Source organism: Callithrix jacchus, chromosome 2, assembly GCF_049354715.1.
Source record: "Callithrix jacchus isolate 240 chromosome 2, calJac240_pri, whole genome shotgun sequence".
NCBI classification, from domain to species: Eukaryota; Metazoa; Chordata; class Mammalia; order Primates; family Cebidae; genus Callithrix; species Callithrix jacchus.
In genome coordinates, this window is record NC_133503.1 from 190,873,100 (window position 1) to 190,895,224 (window position 22,125).

Below are 22,125 nucleotides of genomic sequence, written 5' to 3' on the forward strand. Positions count from 1 at the left end.
TATACTAGATATATGTAAGCGGTACGTTACACTTCAAGCACGAATTCTAAACTAACATACGATTATATATGAAGGATTATACAAAGGAAACAGCTGAGCGATAACACTATAAACTGAGATATTCTTCAGGAACTGGTTGTGCCTGGGGTCTGGACAGTTCTCCTTCCTCGGTGCCCATGGGGAGTGTTACCCACACACAACACTTATTTATATGTAAAAATATCCACACTACAGATGGCAAGTGGGACACCAAAAGGTGCTCTTCTAAACAATTCTGATGAAGAGTCTACCTGCTCTGATGTGAGTGTCACCTACATCTACACCACATCCTGCTTATGGTCCAGTGACATCTTAAGTCCCCTGCAACCAAACCAACTTTGTTTGCTTTCTCTGCATCTTTCGGAGCACCATAAGCTGCTCTCTCCCTCCATCAAGCCAGTTAATAAAATGTCATGTCCATGCATAACAACCCACTGGCACTGAGGCAAAAGCAATCCCTTCCCCATGTCCCATTTTCACTTTGTCATGCCATCAGGATGTGGTATTACAGTATCTTGATAATACAATAAATGCCCCAGGCATATGGAGTCTGAGAAACAGTCTAGATTGTAACAGTATTTGGCAGAAAAAGTCAAATAAGAATATGCTCACAGTTTCAAGTAAGAGACAGATTACCAATATCAAAGGAAGCCAAGAGCTGTTACCTTGAAGAACTGCACAAGCTGGGTGAACAGCCATCTAGCTATCCTGGCCAATGGCTCCCTTTTCACACAACACAGATGGCTGTAATGGGGTGTGTGTGTGTGTGTGTGTGTGTGTGTGTGTGTGTGTGTGTATCTTACATATTAAGGACAGCTGTGTTCTGAGCAGGAACAATTTTCCCCAGTGCTACAGGTGAGAATTCCCAGGAAGTCCATGAGCTGTAAGTGTCTGTAGCGCAGCCTCTCCAAGCATCCAGTCGTTTGCTCACCTGCTTCACTTCTGCCTGCAGGTGGCGCAGCTGCACGCACTGTTCCAGGTGTTTCCGATGCTGCTCTGCGGCTAAATCCAATTCCTGCTGTTTTTCATGAAGAAACTCCAGCAGGTCCTGGACGCGAGTTGCCATATCTACATCTCTGTCGCAAAGCAGCTCTACGCCTGTGGACATTAAAGGGAGACCCTAGAATTCAGCTAGCACTTCAACCTTCTGTTCTCAAAGGGTGGATGGCACACAGTCTGCTTTTTCAAAGGACCTGCCCAGCTGGGGGCCAAGCCATTATGCTGAAGGACAAGATGAAGGAGGGCAGTGTGTGTCAAAGGATGTACAGGCAATCAAACCACATCCACATCCCATCCATTTCTATGCCCACACTGATAACTAGGAAATGTAGCATTCTTTACCAATGAGTGAATTTCAGAATTTTTTGTTGTCCTCACCGCATGCAGTTTCCTCTTTAGTAAGCATTTAATTTATGTGAAATGAATAATGCAGTATGCAGGCTGTTGCTAAGTTTCTAGTACATTTCTGAACCTACAGTGACATCTGCTGGTAAAATATAAATTAAAAAAATAATAGTACATTTCTGAACCTACAGTGACATCTGCTGGTAAAATATAAATTAATAAAAAAAATAACAGTACATTTCTGAACCTACAGTGACATCTGCTGGTAAAATATAAACTAATAAAAAAATAAAGACTGAAAATGTTTTCCTGGGATTTATATAGTTCATTCACAGAGCTATGATATATCATTTTGAAAGTTCATGATACTTAAAATAACGTGAGAATATCATGGGTGAGTACTCTAACCATGTTAAATGTGACTGCATTAGATAAAAATGCAAAACATTCTTCTAAAGAACAGGTATCTATAATATCTATATGACAGGAACTAACAAAATTTGCAGTCATCCCACTGAAATAAACTGAACTGCCATGATGACATGAAGACACCATAATGGACACAGACGGAATGAGCCCTCTTACCAGAGGCCTGGACCTCATTGACGTACTGCAAAAGATCTTGCCCTTGGTGGATGACGTCAAAAGTCAAGTTGTTCATGGTCAAGGCTTTGTCTGCATGGTGCTGGAGGCGCTGCTCTGCGATCGTGAGATCTTCTGTGTCGAAGTCATTCATTTGCTGAGAAAGTTCATCATTCCAAGATTCGAGGTCTGAGATAATCTGAAAGAGGAAGGTATTTAAGATCAAGACAAAAAATAAATCTATGCAGCCATCTTTCACTCTGTACCAAGTAAGTAAGAGATGTCTGTCTGTCCAAGGACAGAGATGTCAAACACTTAAGATGCATGAGTTTTGTCGTATAAATCACACCTCAATAAAGCTGTTTAAACAAATTAAACAAAAATAAATAAATGGACACAGAAGCCAGCTGAAGGGGTTCCCACTGGCCAAAGATACCAAAAGAGAAGATGAATAATTTTTCTTTGGGTATCTGAAGAGAGAAATTACCACAACTACATAAAATATATTGTATATACAAAAATCCATTCATATTCCTAATGGTGTTCACAAATAAGAGAAGCTAAACATAGAAAGAAGGGAGGGAGGGAGGGAGGGAGGGAAGGAAGGAAGGAAGGAAGGAAGGAAGGAAGGAAGGAAGGAAGGAAGGAAGGAAGGGAGGGGAGAGAAAAGCGAAAGTATTTGGTCTCTACTAGAAGCAGACAGCATATTGGCTGGGGGCAGTGGCTCACACCTATAATCCCAGCACTTTGGGAGACCAAGGTGGCTGAGGTCAGTAGTTCAACAGCAGCTTAGCCAGCATGGCAAAACCCCATCTCTAACAAAGAAAAAAAAAAGAAAGAAATTGGTTGGGTGTGATGGCATACACCTGTAGTTCCAGCCACTCGGGAGGCTGAGGGGAAAAGACTGCTTGAACCTGGGAGGCAGAGGTTGCAGTGAGCTGAGATGGTACCATTACACTCCAGCCTGGGCAACAGAGTGAGACCCTGTCTCAAAAAAAAAAAAAAAGACATAGATAGAAAACCAAACACTATCCTAAATATTGGCACCTAATTAAAAGATAAAAGTAATCATTTCATAATGAAGAATTCCTCTTTATAGATGAATCTAGCTATTAAATATAGAAAAAATAATCAAACCGGAAAATTGTTTTCACATTCTTGTAAGCAGTGAGCATCAGCACATAGTAAACTATTGTGAGAAAAAGGCTGAGGGGATTTAACCACAGAAGCTCAGCATGATAGTACCTGAACCAGCCTCAGCGTCCCAACAGAAGTGGGATTAGACAGGCGTGTCCTCACATGGGGAGCTATGATGCACCCCCCTGAAAAGACTCTTGCACAAAAAGAGAACTAGAATCAGGTCTCTGCCTCTAACTTCTAAGTTTAGAGGAAATGCCAGGGAAACCAAAACAGTTACACAACCTAAAATAATACAAGTGAACAAACGCTGAATGTGGAATCTGGTTCCTTTGACAACCCATCTAGTTACTTCAGAAAATGACGGCATGAAAAAAAGAGGAGCAGGACCAAGGAGAGACAATTCTGGATTAAGAAACTGGCCATTAAATGCAAGAGCCAAACCCACGTGCCTCCTAATTGAGGCACCCACGTCAATCTGAACATGCTGGGAGTCGTATGACAGTAAGAAATGACTGATGGATGTTTAGCTGATTGTGGGGCTATAAGAAAATGGCCTCATCTTTTAGAAAACCCATTAGGAGTGAAAGAATAAGCTAGCAGTGATTTTCTCTAAAATACTATAGCACAGCAATAACCAAAGAAGGGAAGCCAGGCTGGCAAAATCATGCTGCATTCGTGGGACGGGCATATGGGGGGTTCCATTGTACTGTCTTCTGTATTTCTGTATAGCTTTGAAGAGCTTTGAAGACTTTTTTTTTTTTGAGATGGAGTTTCACTCTTGTCACCTACACTGGAATGCAATGGCGCAATCTCAGCTCACTGCAACCTCTGCCTCCGGGATTCAAGCAATTCTTCTGTCTCGGCCTCCCGAGCAGCTGGGATTACAGGCACCTGCCACCACGCCCAGCTAATTTTTGGATTTTTAGTACAGACAGGGTTTCACCACGTTGACCAAGCTGGTCTCAAACTCCTAACCTCAGGTGATCCGCCCACCTCAGTGTCCCAAAGTGTTTATTATGAAAGTTTTCATGAATGGTAAGAGCCGCCACATCCATTCATGAAAACTTTCATAATAAACACTTTTTAAAAAATTATAAAACCTAAAAAGCAGGAAAGCTTCTTGTGAGAGACGATTACACTGCACACTTGAGTGGAGTGGCATTTCTCGTGGATCCTATGCGCGTGCTCCACAGGAGCACCATCCACGCTGATATGAACATGGAAGACCTCCAGCCACTTCTGAGATGGAGATGCTACTCCAATTGAAAGACAAGAGACATGAGAGACTTAAAATAAATTAACCAGTAACAGACCAATTCTACTATATCAAATTGATATAACTCCATGCTCCTATGGGCCGTCAGATGTGGCATCTTCCTGGATAAGAGACGAAACCCAGTCAAAGCCTAAACTGCTCAGATTTTCATTTTTCAGAATTAAAGAGAACAGAGGTTCTCAGGCTGTGCCCTTCCAACAGCTTCTGAACCATATAACCATATCTGATGCTGGCACGAGCCTGGGCTGCAGGAATTTTCCTCTGCTCGGGATGCACTCCTCCAGGCTTTGGCATGCCCGCTCTATCTAGGGCACTTGTAATTTTGTAGCTTCATTGGGGGGAAAATGTATGTTTTTGTTTCCTGATCTGGTTCAAGGAAAATGAAAATACTTTCATACACTTATAATAAATACTTAACAATTTTTTAAATACTAAAAATTTTCTTCTCTTTAAAGTATAAGAATCCAATTTTTTTTTCCAATATCAAAATGTCCTGGAAGAAAAACTGCAACTAATGCTTTTGGTTGGTTTGTGTTTCCTCACTGAAAATATTCAATCTACAGCTAAGTTTTACAAAAGCTAGTCCTTTGAAGTCAGAGAGGAGAGTGGGCCTGGCTGGCCTCCCATTTATTCTGTGCTGCTACCTTGGGGAGGCCATTCAGGCCCTCACCGGGCAGAGGCCGGTGTGCAGGTGTCTCTTCTCCATGTGGCTCCATGTGGATCTAAAGGCCATGACTCACAGCATCTGAGCAGGGTTCACCAAGCCACGTGTTTAGAGTTTGACTTCCTTCTTGTTATTCACTAATATGGGAGAATGAGCAGAGCCAAGAAGGTCTGTTGTTAATGAAACAGTGCTAGAGATTTAGACAAGTGGCCAAGCAAAGGCATCCAGGAGAGTCTGGCACAGGGCTGGCCTGGCCACTGCACCACAAACCAAAACCCCTCTCCAGCACAGGCCTAGGGGAAGCCACACGGCCCGCTATGGGCAGAAGTTCCCTCCTGCGCCGAGGTGACCGAGGGCAGCTATGCACAGCCCTGCCATCCCCGGCCCGAGCCCCCTCCAAGGACTGCTGATGAGTTCTAAACCACAGACAAGAAATAAATATTGATTGTGTGCTCTACATGTGTCCATCAACAGTCACAGAGGATCCACAGGGAAGCCCAGACATGGAGGAGGCCTTCAGGCTGTCACAGCCACCAGCTGTAGGAAGTGGCCAGGTTCCAGGAGGGCAACTCATCCACTGCAGGGAGGAGCTTTGGCCCCTTTCGTCATGTTCCCAGGGAGGGTCGAGCTCATGCAATTGGACTGACTTCTGCGCGCACAGTATCAAGAAAGAGAGCTCCTCCTAAGCACAGAACCCAGGACCACTCTCTTTTTGTTGAAGAAAGATAAAAGACACCTGCAATTTCTTTCTCCTCTTCACATAGAAGGTGCAAAAGTCCATGTTTAGGTAAGAATTATAGATAATCTAAGAATATCTCTTTGTGGGGGGAAATTGGATTTTCTATTACCTAAAATGCTATGACCACAAGTCAGGATTATTCCCACTCTGGGAGAGAGAAGAGCAAGAGAGAGGAAGAAGGAAAGAGAAAGGGAGGAAGTGAGGAAGAGAGACGGTAGGAGAAAGAGAAGACAGGGAGAGAAAAGGAGAGGGTGAGGCCAGGAGGAGAGGGGAAGGATGAGAAGATGACAGGGAGGAGGAGAGGGAGGCTCGATGCCTGAAGCTGATGACCATGCCTAAGCTGAGGACAGGGAAGTGCTGTGTGCAACCCAATCAAGGTTTTGACACCCCAAGGCCGAGAGAAAGCTGTGCTGGCTTCCTTCTGTTCTGCTCAGCACTTGCTGTGCTCTGCTTCTGCCACGTGAGCTGCCTGCTCTACAGTTTCCAACATCAGGGCTCAGGGCTGAGCATCCCCCAGCCTCCCAGGGACAATCCAATTCCAGCCTCCAGGACCCTCGCTCCCTCCCGGACCCCTGTCCTGGTGTAGAGGGTGGGGGTACACGTGAGGCCACAGGACCTGAGCAGGGCAGAGACAAGAGGGCACCAGTGCTATGGAGGAAGCCAAGGCTCCCACAGGCAGCTGGGTGCCAGCCACGAGACACTCACATCGATGGCGTCCCTCTCGAAGATGCGCAGCTGCAGGAAGAGCTCCAACTTGATCTTGCGCTCCTGGAAGAGCTCCTCCATCTGTGACTGTGCCTCGTCCAGCTGCTGCAGCACCGTCTCGATGTGGTTGATGGAGCTGTTGTGGGGGGTCTTGTTACTGGAGATGGCAGAGTCCCTGCGAGAGCACACAGATGAACAGGAATTGGATGAGAAAGTCGCATTGTTAGATACCAGATCCGGCCACGCAAATCTTCACGGGAAGAGCGCTGGCAGGAAGCTGCACTGCCTGTCTCAGAAAATGGAATGGGCTGCTCCCCTGCCAAACAGTAGTATTAGGCTTCCTCCTCGGAGCAATGCTGCAGAATCTGAGGATACACTGAAGCATTTTTCTGGCATTTTCTGAAGTCACTCTGTAAGAAGGCTGATAATTATAGAAAATTATTTCAGAGTTGTATTTTTAGCCACTTTTCTCCTTAAGTAAAAAATGGGTAATACCTGGTTAGCATAAGTGGCAGACTCATATTGGACATGAGAGGTTAACCTCTAATATAATCAATTAAGCCTTTATTAAGTAACTGCTGCCTGCCTCTCTCAGCGAAGTACACTTCATATAAACTTATCAGTTAACAATTTGATAAATTGTCCTGAGTCATACAGTAGGGGACTAAATGATCCCCCTGACCCAATAAAAAAATATTTGCTTCCCGAGGAAACAAAAACCAATTCTGGCTCTGCCCCCATATCCTACTTTGACGAGCACTTGGGGGTGGGTGTCCGCCCCATCCCAGCCTGACTGAACCTCAATGCTGGGAGGTAAATTCTGCTGTGCCTGAGACTGGCCTGAGGGCATGATCCTCAGAGGCTCACGTGAATCTGATTTATAAAGAAATGTCAATAATTACTACGTGGGTGTTAAGAGAAAATATTAAAATTAAACTCTGTGGTTCATGAGTCAATGCTATAACGAAAATTATTATAAAGCTAAACTGTAAGGGAGGGAGAGAAGAAAAGAGAGAAGAGACCCGTTTCTCTCTTTTGCCTTCACAGATGCCACTTGCTGCTCTGCACTCGGCTGGACAGAGAATCAGCGCTGATCACTCACAAGAGTAAAAGGGGCAGGGGAGTCACAGGCAGGGTTCCAGAATCTGTTCCGACCAGGAGAGGGGCGAGGCGCACCTGAGCTGCTGGATGAGGTCCTCCCCTTCCTTGATCACGTTGACGGTCACCTGCAGGGTGGTCTGCTGCTGCTGGCCGAAGCGCTTGATGAGGTCCTGCACGGCCTCCACCGACTCGGCATACACGTCGTCCAGCAGCTCCTTCTGCAGCTCCTCCAGCCACGTCCACAGCTGGGGAAGGGGAGAAGGGGCTGAGGCCGCCGGCCTGGCTGCACTACCAGGTGGGCTGCCCAGTGTCCAAAGGGCCCGGGTGGACGGTGTGTGACTTGCCCTGGGAGGTGACTGGTGACAGACCGCTCCCAGAGGGAAGGAAGGAAGGACAGAAGGGAGGGGCATCCAGTCCCACTGCCAGTGAACACACGCACAACAAAAGCAGCATGCCATGCCGCAGGGAGGAAAATAAACAGACGCCGGCCACCGTCACAAAAGAGAAAAAGGAAAGGGAAGGGAAGCTGCTCCTTCCCATTCTCCTGAGGCTCAATCCGGAGTGGGGTGGAAATAAGAAAAGACCCTCAGTCCGCAGACACATCTGCGGACATAGGACACCTTCTCTGACGTGTCTCGGGCTCTTACTTAGCAAACGGACACTTCTGTTTCCATTTTTCATTATTAAACTAACGATTTCCCCTGCAAGCAATGCAACAGAAGGAAGCGTGCAATGTGGTGAAATGAATTCACCACCAAGCCTGGCCGAGGACCAGGGTGTGGAGCAATGGAGGTGATTACACCAGCCCAGGCCCCACAGTCAGGCTGCCAACAGTTCAGGCCTTCGCTGGGAAGAGCACACTGCACGCTGCAAAGACAGACACCTCCACTGCCACCACCATAAAACAGGTTGCTGGCGATCGAGATGAGCAAAGACACCCTAGAACGAGAGTGGCAGGAATGATTTAGGTCTGGTGGGAGCCGGGGAGCACAGCCTACTTCCTGGAAGCCCATTAACTCCTGCCAATCTCTGGGGTACTATTCAGAGAACTGAAAACGACAATTAATTACACTAAGTGGGCCCTGGTGGCCTGGCAGTGGTTTGCATGTGGAGAAAATGCTTTCAGCCTCCTCAGGGACTAAGAGTCAGCTCACACATCTTCTGCGTGTCTAGTGAGGACAGCTGGCTCAGTTGGCGAGATGGGGCAAGTTGGGGGACCTCCTGCGTGACACCCTGTCCAACGCCTGCTGCCTCCAGGCTAAGTCAAAACTGCCCTTGCAGAATGAAACTGTGTGTGCATGTGGTCTTGTTTCCAAGCCAAGCTTTCTACAACACAGCTTTACTGAGGACTAACTGACATACCATAAGCTGTGCAAATTTAAAGTGTCCAATGTGAGTTCTGACATTTGTCTACAACCAGTTCACCGTCAGTGAGCCTCTCCCTCACCTCAAAACTGGCTGACGCCCTGTGTCATGCTCCCTCCCTGCACTCATCTGCTCTCAGCCACTGGAGATTAGTTTGCATTTTCTAAAATGATTTCTAGAACTGGAATGGGACAGTATGCGCGCGCGCTCTCTCTCTCTCTTTTTGGTCTCGCTTCTTTCATTCAGCATAATTACCCTGACATTCATCCACACTACTGTGTGTATCAAGGGTTTATTTCTTTTCGCTGTCGAGTAACGGTCTCTTGTGTGTAATAAAACCATAATTTATTCCTTCGTCTGCTGGTGGACATCTGGGTTATTTCCAGTTTGGAGCCATTACAAGTAAAGCAGCTATAAATATTTGGGCATAGTCTCTGTATGAACTTATGATTTCCTTTCATTTAGAGAAATACTTAGGTGTGGAGTGGCTGGATCATATGGTAGAGTATCTTTAACTTCTTAAGAAACTGCCAAACTTTTCCAAAGTGATGTATCATTTTTACCTTCCCACCAGCAGTGTATGAGAGTTTCAGTTCCTCCACATCCTCACCAAAAACGGATAGGTGAGTCTTTTTAACTTTAGCCATCTAAATGAGTGGTGTATTTCACTTATGGTTTCAATCTGCAGTTCCTTAATTACTAATGATGGCAAATCCAAGCTAAGCTTTTAAGTGTGCTTTTGCTGTCAAACATATCTTTAAAACCACACTATTTCCAGATGACTTTGTTTCTCTCACATATGCACAGAGAAACTGACTTCCATTTTTCACATAGAAAATCTTGGTACCAATTCCATGCTACAGTGTGTTCACTGAGCAATATTTACATACATAGAACATACCTTTATTGTTACTTGCAGGTCAGTACACATTTACAATATAGCAGGCCAATTTTAAAATAAGAAAACTGCTGACAAAGAAGTCATTTTTCAGTCCTGTTACCCAGGGTCCTAAGAACTAATTTTACTGAAAATATTAAAGTAAATAAAACATTTGTTAACTTTTCTCATATTTCTCTACCTTTTCTGTGTATACGTTATTAAATTTCATACAATTCAAGAATCTGAAATCAATGGAGTTGTAGAGAAAGGCTAGTTCAAATTTTTCATTTTATAGATTAAGGAGGAGAAGGCACAGGTGATGAAGTACCATGCCCAGAAGCTGGTATCGGAAAGAATACTCAGCCACACTTGGCATCAATATTTAATTCCACATGAAAACGCCACTCACCAGTTCACCAAATAAGAACCGACACTCTGCACCATCCCTAAAGGGTCTATAATCGATAAGATGCTCTCGTGCTCTTTTCCTCTAAATTCTCATGAACATGGCAGCTGCATTTATAAATAGGAAAGATGACAGCATGAAGGAATTTTCCAATTTGCACTAACATTTCCCATGAAAAACATTCTAGGTTGCTAAGTGACATGGTATAGCAGTAACAGTATCGTAAGATTGAGAGTAAGGCAATCTGGGTTTCGGAAAGGCTTCACAAAGCATTAGCTGTATGACCTAAGAGATCACTTAATTTCTCAGAGACTCAGTTTGCTAAAACAGGGATCCTAGGAATACCAATGCCACCTAAAGGAGTCGCCATGGAGCACAGATGAAAGAGGATGCAGCGGAGGGCATCACGTCAACAGCAATGCTCTGGACAAAATTATTATCCTGGTTATAATGATGGACTTGAATTAACCGAACAGGCAAATCTTGCTCAAAGAAACCAATTATGTGCAAACTTGGCTGCACTGAGCTAAAACTAACATTTACCAGAACAAGGCTGTAATGTTTCATCAAAGAGTCAAAATGTTTTTATCAAAAACATCCATGACATGATCTAGGCCATGGACTTTTCTACTACAGATGGTAACCTGCCTTCCACATGCAGGTGATGGGGTGGGGCAGGTAACCGGCCACACGCGGAGGGTGTCCACTGCTTTCATTCACATGCAGCCACCGCAGCCTCCCACCCTCCGATTCCTCTCCTCAGACAGACACTGGTGAAAAAGTGGTCCTGTGCAACTGCATTTACTCTGCTCACCAAGAAAATAAGCCATTTATTTCACTCCTTTCTCTCAAAATCTCAACTCTATCTTCTGCCTGAATATATCTGCTTCACTGAAGCTGCCCCCACCCTTGTCACTGTACCATGGGACCTAGGAAATGTGAGTATCCCCGGGTTTCCTGCCTGTGGTCAACTACATTACTAATTAATGAATTAAAAATGGAGAACACTTAAGGAATAAACAGGGCACTCTGCATAGTAGACTAGTTATTCAGTCCCACTGCTAAGATGTTAGCAATTGTGCTGCCTTTGTACTTTATGTTCAAACTTTCAGCAGAAGGGAATGATTTAAGCAAATGTACATCTGAAAAAGGTCCTCAGATAACAGGTGACACTCTACAATCCTGCAGCACATTGCTCTTCTCTTACTCCAATCAAATTGGAAGAAATATAGCTGAGAATAAAGGTAAATGAGCCAACTTTGACCCAAATAATGAAGTTGCAGCAAGAGGGCTTCGGCTCAGTGACAAGCTGCCCTCTGGACACTGAGAAACCAGGTCCCCTGCTGGCAGGAGCCAATGGTGACCTCTGGCTGTAGTTGCACCCCCCTTTAGCCAGGTTCTTATGCCACTAATAGGAATTAGTTAGTACCTCTTCTTTCAAATCTGTTGAGAAAACAAAAACACTTTTTTTTAAAGCCTACTAGAAAAACATAGCAAAATCAACGAAACAGAACAAAATTGAGGCAGCAGTGGAGAATTTGCATATCTTAGACAGGACACATCTCGTAATAGGGCCCTGAAATACAGGTGTCCCAATCACCCTCCCAGCCCTGCTCAGACGGTAGGGGTCGGCCCCCCAGCACCGCTGGGCCCTCTCCGTGAAGCCCTGCCAGCTGAGGCTCAGGGCTGTCTGGGCCCCAAACTAGGAGATCAGCAGCCTGTCCCCTGACTCATTGTAAGGCCTCACTCAGGACCCAATCTGTGGGACAAGAATGAAGGCAGGCTGCCTGTTTGGGTGGGGACCTCTGCAGAATTCCTCTATTCCAGCAAATACTACCAAAAATAACCATTTAAGATACAAAACCATTTTAACAAGTCTCATTTTTATACTCTGGCAAAGAGAAGATCAAAAATGACTCAGAACTGGCCAGGTGCACAGTGCATACCTGTGCGTCTATACAATTCCACTGCAACAGCCTAAGAGTTATTAATGCTTCTTCCATAAATGATCATTAAAATCAAACACTTCTCATAAGAGGTAATACAGAATAATGACTAAGAGTGTAGGTTGCGAAGCCAGATTGCTTGGGTTCAAACACTGACTGAACAATTCCTAGGGTGTAACCTTTGGAAAGTTACCTGGATCCAGCTCTGTTTTCTCAACTATAAAATGGGCATGGTAATAATACCTGGCTCAAAAAGTCACTTGGGGCTGGGTGTGGTGGCTCATGCCTGTATTTCCCAGCACTTTGAGAGTCGAAGCAGGAAGATCACCTGAGGTCAGGAATTTGAGACCAGCCTGGCCAACATGGTGAAACCCTGTCTCTACTAAAGACACAAAAATTAGCTGGGTGTGGTGGTGCACACATGTAGTCCCAGCTACTTGGGAGGCTGAGGCAGGAGACTTGCTTGAACTAGGAGGCAGAGGGTGCGGTGAGCCGAGGTCATGCCACTGCACTCCAGTCTGGCGACTCTGTCTCAAAAAAAAAAGGTGCTTGGAAGATTCAATGAGATGACAATGCAGAGTGAAGAAAAATAAGTAACTCTAGCCACTATTACTGTTTTTAAGAAAAACTCTTCTCATAACAAGAAAAATCATAGTTTTAAAATCCTCTTTCTCTAGACATGTTTCAAAACACATTCAGTTTCCTACCAATTGTTCAAAATATGTCACTTGGTCTAGTAAACTTAATATCATCCCAAATTTATAAATCTTTTTACTCCTAAAAATAGTACAGTATCAGGAAAACGTGCTGGAATTAGTCTGTTAGAGACTATAGAAATCACTTCCTCTCAATTCGAGGGGAAGCGCCATGAATCTCAAGGGGTCAAACATTTTCCCTTCCACCTGGTAGTTAAAAAAAAAAACCGCTAGTGCACTCCCCGCAACATCCTGGATATTTCACCACGTGCTGGATGCGCTCATCCTCCTGCCGGCCGGTGAAACCAGTGAAGAGCCACGGGTCCTGAAGAGAGCCCAAAGGAACTGATCCTGGGATCATGAAGTTGAAAAAGGACAAACTACATGAGGCAAAAGGAGCAAGGCTACATTTTAACCATTTAAAATATTTGCCACTTTGGAATTTTTCTGTCTGGTCCTACAGGAAATATTCTCATTCAATTTGAGAAACAAAGTCTTAGATAAAGGTCATTTTTAATGTCAATTGGGGATGAATGGACACGTATCATAATTAAACATCATTCAAGGAAAGTCTGTTTTTAAGCTTTTAAAATGGTACATATGATGCCTAAAATATCCCTGAATAAAGAAATGAGAAAAAAACCTTTAGGATGTCTATCAAAGTCTTAGCATAAACTTCCTAAGAGAAAAAGCTGTACTTCTGGGCATGCTGCAAATTTATGATAAGAAGATAAATCTTTGCCCAGCATCAAGAGAAGAATTGTGTCCTAAGGAAGTTCACAGCTATCTGGATTGTACTTCTGAGAACCACGAGCAGGTCTGGCAGCCGCAGTGTTAGGCAAGGCTGCCCCCTGGAGGCCATTAGAGCTATTGCTGGCCGTCTCTAGGGCTGAGATGCCCAGCACAGTGCTGGGTGGAAGAGGACCTGAACTCAGCCCACAAGCGGCCTGCAGGTGTGAACAGGACCTGGCTCATGGACCAGAATCCACACAGAAGGATGACTAGGAAGGGATGCGGAGTTCTATGGTGAAAACCCGAGTGATTAAGATGTGGGAAGCCTCCCACTGGCCCTGTAGCTCTGCTGAAAGAAATCCCCTGAAAAGCTGGCTTTGAGATGAAGAGGCCCCCTCCTCACTACCTGGAAAGGGAGACCCTGCCACAGAGGGCTCCTAGAGGACCTCGTTGGGCTGAGGGACCCTGGAAAAGGACCGAGCCTCCAGTTAACTGCAAAGTAGGATCAGGAACCTAAGAGCTGGGAATTGTTGCAGCTGCAAGCCCTCTGTGCTCCCCAGGGAGCTATGAGCTGAGGCAGTTTGAACCCAGGCTATAATCAGTGTCGTCTGGACATGGGGTATGGAAGGAGGGGCCCAACACATCTGCCGGAGTCCTTAACCCATGTGTGGCCTTGGGAAATTCTTGGAGCATTCTATCTTCAGTTTTCTCCGGTATGAAATGAAATCATGTTGCTATATGCATCTTCCCTAACTGGGAAGCCAGAGTGAGAATCTGCACATGAAGCATTCAACTTCTATAAGCACTTGGTGAACAGATGCTGTTGCCATTGGTACCTGTTTCCATGCTCTTGTTTTTGACAAAGACAATCATCTGGGTACCTGTGGGAGTGGGCAAGCCATACGGCCAGCAGGGGAATTATGAAAGCCACAGCTTCCCAGAGCCACTGCAGGTCAGAAGCAGAAGTAGGAGTTTCAATGGCAACTTGCAGGTCGTGGGGGGGACAGCCGCTCTACACATAAAATGTGATTCAGTCTCAGTATAAAAACCAGGGATAAAAAGGGAACTGACTCAACCATATGCAGCATGCTCCTCTGTGTGCAATGACAAACCATACTGTGGGTCCATATGCCTGCTGCACTGATGAAGGAAGAATATGGGTTTGGGAAGCACCTTTTCATTCTTCGGTTGGAAGAATAAAAAAGATCCTTTAATACAGGGGTCACCAATGCCTGGGCAGTGGACCAGTATTTGTCCGTGGCTTGTCAGGAGCTGAGCTGCACAGTGAGAGGTGAGCAGCAGCTGAGCCGGCATTCCCCCACAAGCTCCATCTCCTGTCAGATCAGCAGTGGCATTAGATTCTCACAGGAGTGTGAACCCTATTGTGAACTGTGCACGCCTGGGATCCAGGCTGCGCGTTCCTTATGAGATGAGACTCTAACTTATACCTGATAATCTGAGGCAGATCAGTTTCATCATAAAACCATCCCCACCCCCACCATCACCGCTGGTCCACAGAAAAATTGTCTTCTACAAAACCGTTCCCTGGGGACTGCTGCCTTAATAAGATTAAAGAAAATTAATGAAGGATGTATGGGGTGGAGGCAGGGAGGAACAGAGGGCAAATCAAAGTTAGTACCATAAAGTAATATCCATGCAAATATATTGTAAGTAAGAAAGGAGGAAAAAGCAGAAGAAACACAGGGGCATATTCAGGACAACTATGTACATTAAGATGGGACAGTGAGTGAACATTCCAGCACCAGAGGGTGGATGCCCTGCAGAGACATGAGACTGAGTGCAGGTGAGACACAGGGGATGTGGCGATGACACCCAGATAGGACGGGAGATGGACGTGACTGATGTGGGGCCAAAGCTCACAGAGGGAACAACACAGACTTAAACTACCCAGAGAGCATCAAGCAGAATTTGACACTGGGAATTTCTGATTTTCTTTCCATTGCCCAACATCCCCGAAAGAGAAGAAACCCTCTTCAGCAAGAGTTGTTGTCCAGGGGTGTCAAGTTTGGGAAATGCTGCTCCCCACCCCCAGATCATTTGGAGAGCAACCGTAGCCTCTCACTGCAGTTGGCCAAAGTGTATTCCTCTTTACCGTGACACGTCTTCAAGGTACCTGCAGATGGTGCCCATGTTCCCGCAGCCTGCTTGCCTTTCCTCAGGCTGACATTTTATTTCTTGAACCCTGTGGGCACAGAATGACCTGGAGCTCCTTTGACATCAGTTCACTGCCCCCCCGCCACAATAACATACTCTCCTATTTCAAAGTATATTATGCAGTCATAAAAAAGAAGGATGGACAGAGCTGGAGGCCATTATCCTTAGTAAACTAATACATGAACAGAAAACCAACTACCCATGTTCTAACTTACAAATGGGAGCTAAATAATGAGAACACATGGACACAAAGAGAGAAGCAACAGACACTAGAACCTACTTGGAAAGTGGAAGCTGGGAGGAGGGAAAGGATCAGAAAAAAATACCTATTGGGTACTATGCTTAGTACACAGGTGAAGAAATAATCTGTACACCAAACCCCTATGACGTGAGTTTATCTACATAACAAACCTGCACATGTGCCTCTGAACCTAAAATAAAAGTTAAAAATAAGCATTTTTTTAAAGACGGAGTTTGGTTTACATTAAATAGAGAAAGGTAAAATTTCAACTTGTATGTTGAAAGCAAAAAATGGAAAACAGGATCGGCTTCTTCAAAGGCTCATGTTGTAGAAATGCCTCCAGGAAACTTCCCAGTAATGTATTAAAGAGAGTGTCCTGATGACCGTCAATTCCTAAGGGAAAAGCACAGCTTAACTTTGGGTCCTGTGTGTGGCCCAGTGGCATTCCAACAGGTTTGATGAAAGGACTCAACTAAAGAGTCTGAAAATAAAACTAACATTTAAAAAAAAGAGCAAGTAAAGAGATATGGAGTAATGAGGTAAGCACACACATGCAGGAAAAACACACTTGCTCATGTGTGTGCACACACATATACATGCAGGAAAAAATAGGCTCATGTGCATATGTGCGTACATACACATGCAGGAAAAACACATGCTCATGTGGGTACACACACATATATGCAGGAAAAACAGGCTCACGTGAATGTGTGCATACACCCACATGCAGAAAAAGCACACATGCTGATGTGCGTGGACACACATGTACATGCAGAAGAAACACATGCTCATATGCATTTGCACAGACACACACACACACACACACACACACACACGAAAATGGAAAGGGCATTTTCTTTGCCAAGGAGATGTTTCTAGTAGAGATAAATAGAACTGTGGCCAGTCCTTACTGAAAATTAAATACAAGCATGACTCCCCAAAAGTCATGATATTTCAGCAGTTGTTGAGCACTAAGAAGTCAGAAGAGTGTATACATAACCAGTGTAATCTGTTGGAGGATATTATAGTTATGGTTTCCAGGGCATGTTCTCACTGGATGATCATTCCGGAATATATCCTGTTTTCATTACTCTCACACTCCTCAATCAAGTCAGTTTTGCTCAGTGTGGACACGTGATCTTTATTAAGCAAAGCAAAATGAAGTAGGGGCTGGAGAACTGAACACAATACCCATGTGATCCAAACAGCAGCCAGAAAGCAAGACGACGGCGTCCCCTGGTCACCACAGCGGAAGGAGTTATTTGGGGGCATGACAGCATTGTGGACGTGATCAAATAACACATTAAGGCCATTTCTTCGTTAAACACATGCTGTTGCCACCTGTGTGATCCTTATTCTGTACTGATTCAAAACCCTCATATATTGAAACTGATTAATGAAACTGTTTGTGATAGATTTGGACTTATTCCTGCTGAGATCTGCTGGGATCCAAATTCCGTCATCTGAGATATCTGACAGGCCCTTGTCTAGATTTGATGCTCAGACCTTCCAAACCAACTCAACCACTCACAGGCTTTCTGCATGAGCACAGACACCTGCAACATGCCGCAGGAAACTCCCTCCAGCACTGCTGACATCATCCACTCATCAACACCTGCAATGACAGTCTCACTTGCAAAGCTTAACGCAGGAACAATTATTTTGGCTATGGCACTAAGACTGTCCTTGCTATGTGATGGAAATTTGCCCATTTTTAAGAAAACCAGAGCTTAACACAGCAAAGTAAAGTTTTCTGGATGCGACATCAAAGTTCTGATAGGTCACGTGGAGTTAGTTAGAAGGCAGGACTAGACTCTTCTCCCCTACAGAAGGTGACACCAGGCATTAAACTAGTCTGTTCTGCAGGACCTCAGTCCACCTGAGATGACTGGTCTGTCATCGTCTCTCACTACCTTTGTCAGTCAGCACATCTGATCTAATTGTGGCTCCAGACTGGAAGTGATTTCCTTATGTACCAATGGGGCATGAGAACTGTCTTACTATCAGAAGCTTGCCTCCTGGCATCTTCTACCTGGAGACCAGTGTGGGAGGATGAGGAGAGTTTTGGTCTCCATCCTTGGTTCTTTTTTTAATAGCCATTCAACAGTCTTAATTCTAGTAACTATACTAAGAGACGGCCCATATTTTCCTTTCTTGTCTACAAATTAAATATTGGAAGGCCTGGTCAAATGCCCACCCACTAATTCCACTATGTCCTTCATCAAGCCAGAAACCTAGTAGAGAACAAAATAAAGTTAACACACTGTAACTTGTTCACTTTTCTTGACCAGTGGTTTAAAAATTGTCTCTAGGACTCTGCCTAGGATTAACCTCATTCTGATTAACGCATGAAATCCACCTTCTTTAAAAAGCACAAGTGTGTTTTCAGCTCGGCAACCTCTCACTTTCCCACAATCCTTAAGTATAAATCCTTTTACTTAAGGATTGATATCTCAATATGGTGATATAATTATCAAGTTCTTTCGGTACCCAGGGACTGAATCTGTCCTAGAACTGAGACTTGAACGCACTTTGATTAAGTAAGTCTTTCCTTACAGAGCCTTCACCATCTGGGGCTTTAGCTTCTACTGGCCTAGGTCTGGAGAGCAGTCCCCTAAAGGAGACTAAGAGGCAAAGTGAGAGATGATGAGGTCCACTTTCTGTTTGTCCCCCGCCCCCAACCCATCAGTATCATGGCTCCAAGCAGAGACAGCTCAACCCTTCTTTCATCTTCTGGTTCTAAATTTTGTACTTTAACAAATGGAAGGGAAAACAAACAAATGATAACAAAACCCAAAAAGCCTTATCAGTTTCTCCAGGCCTGGCTTATCTGGAGCTTTTAAGCTGTCCTGGCAAAACTCTAGCTAATATATTGTTGGCCAATCTCTCTACCTATTCAATAAGAAAAACGACAATCAGTATAAATCTGTCGGAAATACACACAAAAATACATAAAGGTCGTTTACCTCTTTCCTCACTGAACCAAAGACTTGTGATTCTTTGATAATAAAACATTTAGTTTATGAAGCTGAGTGTCAAAATAAAAAATAGAGAATCATAAAATGCCCTTTAAAAAAGAAATCTAACGGCTGGGCGCAGTGGCTCACACCTGTAATCCCAGCACTTTGGGAGGCCAAGGCGGGTGGATCTTGAAGTCAGGAATTTGAGATCAGCCTGGCCAACATGGTGAAACCTCATCTCTACTAAAAATACAAAAATTAGCCGGGCATGGTAGCAGGCACCTGTAATCCCAGCTACTTGGGAGGCTGAGGCAGGAGAATCGCTCGAACCCGGGATGTAGAGGTTGCAGTGAGCTGAGATTGTGCCATTGCACTCCAGCCTGGGCAACAAGAACAGGACAAAGGAAAGAAAAGGAAAAAAGGGGGCCAGGCGCAGTGGCTCACGCCTGTAATCCCAGCACTTTGGGAGGCCAAGGCGGGTGGATCATGAGGTCAAGAGATTGAGATCATCCTGGTCAACATGGTGAAACCCCGTCTCTACTAAAAATACAAAAATTAACTGGGCATGATGGTGCGCGCCTGTAGTCCCAGCTACTCGGGAGGCTGAGGCAGGAGAATTGCCTGAACCCAGGAGGTGGAGGTTGCGGTGAGCCGAGATCGTACCGTTGCACTCCAGTCTGGGTAACAACAGCGAAACTCCATCTCAAAAAAAAAAAAAGAAAAGAAAAGGAGAAAAGGGGAATAGGAAAGGGAAGGGAAAGAGGAAGAGAAGGGAAGAGAAGAGAAAGAGAAGAGAGAGGAGAGAGAGAGAAGAAAGAGAAAGAGAGAAAGAAAGAGAAAGAAAAAGAAAGAGACAGAGAAAGAAAGGAAGAAACGAAGAGAAGGAAGGAAGGAGGGAGGGAGGGAGGGAGGGAGGGAGGGAGGGAGGGAGGGAGGGAGGGAGGGAAGGAAGGAAGGAAGGAAGGAAGGAAGGAAGGAAGGAAGGAAGGAAGGAAATTTAACAAGTAAACAGGGCTGGGCGCAGTGGCTCATGCCTATAATCCCAGCACTTTGGGAGGCTGAGGTGGGTGGATCACTTGTGGTCTGGAGTCCAAGGCCAGCCTGACCAATGTCGTGAAACCCTATCTCTACTAAAATGGTGGCAGATGCCTGTAATCCCAGCTCCTTGGGAGGCCAAGGCAGGAGAACCACTTGAACCTGGGAGATGGAAGTTGCAGTGAGCAGAGACCACACCACTACACTCCAGCCTGGGTGACAGAGTGAGACTACGTCTCAGAAAAAAAAGAAAAAAAATCAAGTAAACAGGACTATTCATGTACATCTATTTCCAACTGGGCATTTTAAGGCCTTAGCATTGCATCTCTTGACCTTGTGTTGAAGTGTCTCACCTTTCGTTTTACATTAATCAAGTCCTACTGACAAACAGCTAATTAAAGCAGACATTTATAACTCTCCATTATTTAGAAGTGACCATCAGCAAGAAACTATAAAATCTGAAGACAGTGGACACTCTTATATTTTCAATCAATTCCTACTGAAAACCTGAGTTACAAACGAGGATAATATATTGTTAATTTTCTCACCTGATAATCGTCTACGCAGTGTCTGTGGTGTGTCAGGTATATCAGTGCTGTACCATCTTCCACAGTAACTTCTAAGCTCTCTGTTGGCATAAAACTTTTCTCAACTTGAAACTATTGATTCAGAGTTAGCAAATAACAATTGCATGAATTTCAACCATGATTTTACATCATCTTACAGAAAAAAATTTAGTGTTTTTAGTTATTCTGATAAAAAGACTTTCCTTTCACATAATATTATAATATCACTCTTTTCCCACTGACCAATGCAAATGCTTTATGCATGTTTATTTGGAGGGAAAAAACCCCACACATTTCTGTTGAAAGTTCTGCTGGGATCTAAATACTTTGTACTTAGTAATGTGTACAAAATGATTTTTGTCAAATATGAATGGAACCACGAGTAAGGGCTCTTCCCAACAGTCTATTCTGCTCTGAGGGGCTGCGGCTGGAGATGATAGAGTTGCGTATATCCCACGAAAGGCTTTCGGTTTTGATGTTAAAAACAGGATCAGAGTGAAGTGATCACTTGGAGGAAGACAGGAAGTAGATAAAGCAGTTACTGATGATGTAAAGGCAACATTCTACCTAGCTATTTGTATCTTTGCCCCTTAAAGTCTTTATTATTTTATCTGTATCAAGTAAGTTATAATCAGGGCCGAGACAGGAAAAAAAGAACATTTATCAGCAGCTACTCTAAGAAAAGCATTACTAGGTGTTTTACTTATGCAATTTGTCTCACATCCCTTAGAGATTGTATTATTCCTATATTGTAGCTAAGGAAGTTGAGGTACTAGACAGTAACTTATCCAAGATCACTCAGCACATTTAGGGGATATGTTTGTTATACTCTATTTTCTCAGTTATTTTAATAAAGATTTTATTTTTATAGAAATATATAATTGACTAGGTCTATTTTTTAAAAAATATTCCCACCTATGAGAAGACCACCTGTTTTTTAAAATCAGTATGCCACACTAGATGCTGCAGTTTATATAGAGACATAATGCTACGCCAACAGGCAGCAAGTGATGCTAAGGGCAAATCTAACGCTCAGTCCCACAAGGGTGGTGATGCAGTTGACGGTTCTAGGCTGTTAGTTTCCTCTTGCTTTCACTGGCTTGTGGACATACTTAATTACTCATTTGTACACGTCAGAAAAATAAAAAAATCACATGTGTAAGGGCATACAGAGAGAGTTTAATGCACTAAAGAGTGTAGCTAAGTAATTCAGTATTTAACAAAAATTACTAAGGCTTGATCATATATGGTAAACTTTCTACTCTAAAATATCACGTGTTAGGTTTTTGTTTTTTAGACAGTCTTGCTTGAGTCGCCCAGGCTGGAGTGCAGCAGCACAATCTCAGCTCACTGCAGCCTCCGCCCCCCCAGGTTCAAGCGATTCTCCTGCCTCAGCCTCCTGAGTAGCTGGGATTACAGGCACCCGCCACCATGCCTGGCTAATTTTTGTATTTCTAGTAGAGACGGGCAGCACAGGGAACCCTTTGATCATGGGAAAATTCTGTATGGTTCTGTATTTTGAAAGTGGGTGGTT

General features: G+C 44.3%; 1 protein-coding gene across 7 annotated transcripts in view; it reads right to left on the reverse strand.

Moving 5' to 3' along the window:
• TRIO (trio Rho guanine nucleotide exchange factor) overlaps positions 1 to 22,125 on the reverse strand; it is a 376,037-nt gene that overhangs the window by 148,699 nt on the left and 205,213 nt on the right. For all 7 annotated transcript variants that reach the window (XR_013532357.1, XR_013532356.1, XM_035291759.3 and 4 more), the window contains 4 exons: positions 7,666 to 7,835; positions 6,490 to 6,664; positions 1,969 to 2,164; positions 971 to 1,137 (listed from right to left, as the gene is read on the reverse strand). Coding sequence is in view for 5 of the 7 variants with exons in the window: in XM_035291759.3 (XP_035147650.2) it covers positions 971 to 1,137; positions 1,969 to 2,164; positions 6,490 to 6,664; positions 7,666 to 7,835 (708 nt within the window). In the remaining 2 variants the exon portion in view is untranslated. The remainder of the gene's footprint in view (positions 1 to 970; positions 1,138 to 1,968; positions 2,165 to 6,489; positions 6,665 to 7,665; positions 7,836 to 22,125) is intronic.